The sequence below is a fragment of the Cetorhinus maximus genome, unplaced genomic scaffold (genome assembly GCF_964194155.1).
Source record: "Cetorhinus maximus unplaced genomic scaffold, sCetMax3.hap1.1 HAP1_SCAFFOLD_1347, whole genome shotgun sequence".
In the NCBI taxonomy this organism is placed as follows: Eukaryota; Metazoa; Chordata; class Chondrichthyes; order Lamniformes; family Cetorhinidae; genus Cetorhinus; species Cetorhinus maximus.
The window spans coordinates 18,354-24,535 of NW_027597288.1; the positions used below are offsets into that span (position 1 = coordinate 18,354).

Below are 6,182 nucleotides of genomic sequence, written 5' to 3' on the forward strand. Positions count from 1 at the left end.
CCCTCGAGTCTATTACACAGGAACAGGAGAAGGCCATTCAGCCCCTTGGGCCTGTTACAGAAACTGAGGAACAGTATTCAGCCCTCGAGCCTGTTACACAGGAACAGCAAGAGGCCATTCAGCTCCTTGAGCATTTTACACAGGCACAGGAGGAGGCCATTCAGCCCCTCGAGCCTGTTACCCAGGAACAGGAGGAGGCCATTCATGCCTGGAGCCTGCAGCACAGGAACAGTAAGAGGCCATTCAGCCTCTCGAGTCTGTTACACAGGAACAGGAGGCCATTCAGCCCTTCGAACCTATCACACAGGAACAGGAGGAGGCCATTCAGCCCCTCGTGTCTGTCACACAGGAACAGGAGGCCATTCAGCCCCTTGTGCCTGTTACACAGGAACAGGAGGTGGTCAGTCAGAACCACACCAGGCGAGATTAGCAAACTCCCGATAGGCTGACCTAAGGGGGGAGGAGCATGGGATCTTCCTGCTCTGAGCGTCTGAAACTCAGAACCTACCTTATGCCCCAACTGACAACACTTGAAACATGGAACAGGCAAATGATTAACCGAATTCAGGAGAGGAATCACTAAACCAACATCAGTGCAGAGAGAGAAACCTTGACTTTATTCAGATCGAGAAGGTGCTTGTGTCTCTGCCTGTGGCCCATCTCACTCGCATGCTCACCCTCTGATCACCGGTACACTCTCCGTGGTTCACTCAGTATCACCCCACCATCTTTCATTGCGGAGCGGAATCGCTGGACCTGCCGATTGGAGAGAGACTGGATTAGATCTTTAACTGTCAGTCACACTTGCCCAACCAAAACCCTCCCACCGAGACTGCAATTCATCCCTTGGCTGGTTCGCCCTCCTCTCCCCAACCCTAAGTCTATACTTCCTCTCTCTCGTCAATTCGCCCTTCCTCCTCTCCTGCCCGGTGGTGTGATTCCCCTCCCAGTCGATTATCCCTGATGCCTGTGCTTCCTCCCTTGGTCGATGATCTCCGGGGATTGTGATTTCTCCCCATTTGGCTGGTGATTCCCGTGAACTGTGCTTCCTCCCTACACCTCTGATCCCTCCCCTGGATCCAGTGCGGGGTGACTCGACCCCTTCCCTGCTAACCAGTCAGGACTCACCGACTCTGCCCGGTATTCCCAGGGAATGGCCCGGAAGGTGAGGTAGCTGATCCCAGCCTCCAGGCAGCGCTGGGCCAAGACCCGGCCCACGTTCTCAGCCGCAGTGACATCCCGGGTGCTGGACAGGTGCTTCTTGATGGCCCACTCCTGGGTGGAGGCTGAGATGACGGCCTTGCCCCCGCTCCCTGCTGCCTCCACGTAGGCCGTGACGTGTCGCTGGGTCCTCCTGAAGCGCAGCCTGGGGGAGCCAACAATAAGGGAAGTGAGCTTTGCAGAGCCGGACCACCATGGTGACCTCCTCCTCGCTGAGAGGGGCCTGGAACAAAAACCTACTGTCCCAGTCCAGCTCCAACACTGGCATCCGCCTGGCAATATCAACAAAAACCCAGACAGAACCCAATCTGGCAAGTGACTATTCATGTACTTTCTATCATCAGTAAAGTCAGTGCTTTAAGCAGCACCAGCTTAGCAATAACCTGCTCACTGACACTCAGTTTGGGTTCCGCCAGGGGCACTCGGCTCCTGACCTCATTACAGCCTTGGTTCAAACATGGACAAAGGAGCTGAACTCCTGGGGGAGGTGACATCAAGGCCGCACTTAACCGAGTATGGCATCAAGGAGCCCATACTGGGAGCACTGTGTACAGTTCTGGTCTTCATATACCTTGGTTAGACCACACTGGGAGCACTGTGTACAGTTCTGCTCTCCGTATCCCTCGGTTAGACCACACTGGGAGCACTGTATACAGTTCTGGTCTCCATATACCTCGGTTAGGCCACACTGGGAGAACTGTGAACAGTTCTGGTCTCCATATCCCTCAGTTAGGCCAAACTGGGAGCACTATGTACAGTGCTGGTCTCCATATACCTCGGTTAGACCACACTGGGAGCACTGTGTACAGTTCTGCTCTCCGTATCCCTCGGTTAGACCACATCGGGAGCACTGTATACAGTTCTGGTCTCCATATACCTCGGTTAGGCCACACTGGGAGAACTGTGAACAGTTTTGGTCTCCATATCCCTCAGTTAGACCATACTGGGAGCACTGTGTACCGTTCTGGTCTCTGTATCCCTCAGTTAGACCACACTGGGAGCACTGTGTACAGTTCTGGTCTCCGTATCCCTCGGTTAGACCACATTGGGAGCACTGTATACAGTTCTGGTCTCCATATACCTCGGTTAGGCCACACTGGGAGAACTGTGAACAGTTTTGGTCTCCATATCCCTCAGTTAGACCACACTGGGAGCACTGTATACAGTTGTGGTCTCCATAAACCTTGGTTAGATCATGCTGGGAGCACTGTGCACAGTTCTGGTCTCCATATACCTCAGACCACACTAGGAGCACTGCGTACAGTTCTGGCCTCAGCATCCCTTCGTTAGACCACACTTGGAGCACTGTGGACAGTTCTGCTCTCCGTATCCCTTGGTTAGACCACACTGGGAGCACTGTGCACAGTTCTGGTCCCCATATACCTCAGTTAGATCACGCTGGGAGCACTGTGCAGTTCTGGTCTCCATATACCTCAGTTAGACCACACTGGGAGTTCTGCTCTCCGTATCCCTCGGTTAGACCACACTGGTACTGTGCACAGTTCTGGTCTCCATATACCTCGGTTAGACTACACTGGGTGTACTCTGCACAGTTCTGGTTTCCGTACCCCTCGGTTAGACCACACTGGGTGTAATCTGCCCAGTTCTGGTCTCCGTATACCTTGGTTAGACACACTGGGAGCACTGTGCACAGTTCTGGTCTCCGTATACCTTGGTTAGACACACTCGGAGCAGTCCAGCTCTAGGGGATCAGAGAGAGAGGGAGCAGGTGAGGCCAGGTCAGGATTTCAACGCAAGCATTGGGATTTGAAAATGGATGTGTTGCCAATTGGGGTTACAATGTAGCCCAATGCGCACAGTGGGTGATGGGAGAACTGGAGTAGTTCCCAATTTGGAAATGGGCAGAGTTTTGGATGACCTCAAGGTTTCAAAGGGTAGAAGGTGAGAGGCTGGCCAGTAGTGAATTGGGGCAGACCAGTCTAGGGGTTACAAAGGAATGGATGAGGCTTTCAGCAGAGGATGAGCGGACGCAGGAATGCAGTTCGTCAATGAATATTCATGTACTTTTAGTGACAGTGTGGTCAGAAGCTCATCTTGGGGTCAACTCTTACAGCAAGGTTACAAACAGTTTAGTTCAGCCTCAGATGTATGCCCGGGGGATGATGGAGCTGGAAGCTGGGGAACGGAGTTTGAGGTGGGGACTGAGGACAATCGCTTTGGTCTTCAAAATTATTTCAGTGCAGGATTTTTCAATTTTGGCTCCTGAGAGATCGAGGACCATTTAATTCACTCAATTTATTTCTTAGATTCTGTGCTAGGGCATTGAGTTCATGTTTGAGTGAGGGGCGGTGAAGTGAGCAGGGTGGCCTGATAAAGATCTGGAAACAATGAAAGATTTTGATAGGGGTAAGGGAAACAGTAAAGGTGTGTTTCTATGGAGACAGCCTCCCAATTCTCCAGCAACTTCCAAAGTCCCTGGACATGGCACAGCACCTTACAGCCCATGAGGGGCTGCTTGAATGGTACTCACTGTTCAGTGCAGGATAGGCAGAGGCCAATTTACCAAGGCCACAAACAGAATGTGAGAATGAGCAGATCGTCTGTTGTCAGTGATGTTGTTTGTTGGGTAATGAGACCAGAACACTGGGGGAGAGCCCATCCCTACTCGGCGACCAATCACACTTGTCGGTTCATTGGTGTCCATTTCAGAAGACATACGCAGCACTGGTATAATCTCCCAGCCTGAATCATGGCATCTCCGACAGTGCAGCACTCCCTCAGTACTGACCCTCTGACAGTGCGGCACTCCCTCAGTACTGACCCTCCGACGGTGCGGCACTCCCTCAGTAGTGACCCTCCGACAGTGCGGCACTCCCTCAGTACCGACTTCCCAATAGTGCGGCACTCCGTCAGTACTGACCCTCTGACAGCGCAGTGCCCCTCTGTACCGACGTTCCGACAGCGCAGCGCCCCTCTGTACCGGCGTTCCGACAGCGCAGCGCCCCTCTGTACCGGCGTTCCGACAGCGCAGCGCCCCTCTGTACCGATGTTCCGACAGCGCAGCGCCCCTCTGTACCGACGTTCCGACAGCGCAGCGCCCCTCTGTACCGACGTTCCGACAGCGCAGCGCCCCTCTGTACCGACGTTCCTACAGTGCAGCACTCCCTCAGCACTGACCCTCTGACAGTGCAGCACTCCCTCAGTACTGACCCTCCAACAGTACTCAGCTCCCTCAGTCATGATTAAACTCGATAGGGAATTCGGGAGAAACTTATTTCCCCAGGGTGTGGGAGAATATGGAAACCATTCCCACAGGGAATGGTTGAGGTGAATAGTGTAGATATATTCATGGGGAATCTGGATGAACAGACGAGAGAGACAGAAACTTGACAATATGTTGATGGGCTGAGAGGAGCAGGGGGTGGGATGGATCCTGGGTATTTCCAGCTCTGTGCTACCCCTCACCTGTGCCAGTAGTTGAGCCCTGGCCAGACGGTTTGCCAGCCTTTGTCCTTCCTTGCCAGGGCCAGGCGCTCCAGATTCCGAGGGTTGTGGTTGATGAACCGTTCTGTGACCACTCCATTCTCTGCTATGTCGAGATCTTGCTCTGCTTCAGCCCGCGTGACCGAGCTCGAGGCCCAGCGCACACCTAGGGGGCAGAGGGGGGCACAAAGAACAGTTAGCAGGACATCCATCAATGGCAGACATCATGAAATCAGTCCTACTGGATCAGAGTGACAGCAGTGGGCAGGTGGGGGATGCGGCAGTGTTCAGGAAGACAGTGCTCTGTTCTAGCTCCATTGTCACCAAGTCCTCACAGAGTGTATGCTTCCCACCATGGCAGATGAGCTCTCTGGGAGGGCATGTGATTCCTCCCATGGACGATGAGATCAACATGTCTGATTCCCCCAATGGTGGAAGAGCTGGATTTGGGTGCTTCCAACCTTAGCCCATGAGGTTGGTGTGTGTGATGTCCTCCCTTAACCGAGAAGCTGGCTGCACGATTCCCCTATAGCTAATGAGTCGGGTGTGTGCAACTGACCTTGTAGCTGATGAGCCTGAGTGTGTGATTACCCCTGTAGTTGATGAGCTGACTGGGTGTGATTCCCCCCCTGGTTGATGATCCCCCCAGCTCTGTACCTCTCTCTGTCTGATCCACTCTCAGCTCCAGCCGGAGCCCCATGCCCGGCCTCAGCCCCAATCTCCTCAACACCGCCGCCATCCGGGTCCGACACATGCTCCGCCCCCTGCCCTCTCACCCGGCAGCACAACCCGTCCCTGGGTGACGTAAACGCCTCGGCGCCCGGGTGACATCATGGTGGGCGGGGCTAAGAGGCCGAGATTCAGTCTTAAAGCAGTAGGATGTCTGTCTTCAGACAGTCTCTCTCACTGCGTCTTTTGAAGGGCTGTGTTTGCGTGATTCCCTCCGTGGCCGAAGGGCTGGGTGTGAGCATTTGTCCGATGGCCTGTTTGTGTGTGCGATTCCACCTGTAGCCGATGAGATGTGAGTGACGCCCTGTGCAACTGATGAACTGGCTGTGTGATTCAACCTGTAGGCGATCAGCCTTAGCTCTGTGATTCCCCCTGTAGTTGATGAGATGGGTGTGTATGATTACGTCTGTTGTTGATGAGCTGGTTGTGTGTGATACCCCTCAAGTTCGTGAGCTCGGTGTGTTTGATTAACCCTTTAGTTGATGAGCTGGGTGTGTGTGATTGTGCTTGTAATTGATGAGCTGGTGTGTATGATTCCACCAATAGCCGATGAGCTGGGTGTCTGTGATTCCCCTTAAAGTTGAATTGTGTGTGTGCAATTCACCCTGCAGCTGATGAGCTGCCCATCTCTGTGATTCCCACTGTAGCCAAAGTGGTGGGTGTGTGTATTTTCCCCTTAAGTCAATTAACTCAGTATGAGTGTGATTCCCCTGTAGTGGATGAGCTGACTGGGTGCAATTCCCCATGTAATGTTTTTAATTAATCCACGGGATGTGGGCTCCGCTAGG

The 6,182-nt window shown here is 53.4% G+C and overlaps 1 protein-coding gene across 1 annotated transcript; it reads right to left on the reverse strand.

The window, feature by feature from the left end:
* Positions 1-594: 594 nt before the first annotated feature.
* mrpl18 (mitochondrial ribosomal protein L18) lies at positions 595-5,470 on the reverse strand. The gene is made up of 4 exons (XM_078536601.1): positions 5,323-5,470; positions 4,648-4,831; positions 1,129-1,366; positions 595-756 (listed from the first exon to the last, which is right to left on the reverse strand). The coding sequence occupies exons 1-4, from the start codon at positions 5,417-5,419 to the stop codon at positions 685-687; spliced, it is 591 nt and encodes a 196-aa protein (XP_078392727.1). The 5' UTR covers positions 5,420-5,470; the 3' UTR covers positions 595-684.
* Between the last annotated feature and the right edge of the window lie 712 nt (positions 5,471-6,182).

What these genes read in the sequence shown, in the direction of transcription:
- mrpl18 (XM_078536601.1), bottom strand. Translation starts at nt 5,419, where the DNA reads ATGTGTCGGACCCGGATGGCGGCGGTGTTGAGGAGATTGGGGCTGAGG. An exon ending in GGGCTCAACTACTGGCACAG is followed by an intron (nt 1,367 to 4,647) that starts GTGAGGGGTAGC and finishes TGGCTCCCCCAG; the next exon opens with GCTGCGCTTCAGGAGGACCC. An exon ending in GGGAATACCGGGCAGAGTCG is followed by an intron (nt 757 to 1,128) that starts GTGAGTCCTGAC and finishes TCCAATCGGCAG; the next exon opens with GTCCAGCGATTCCGCTCCGC.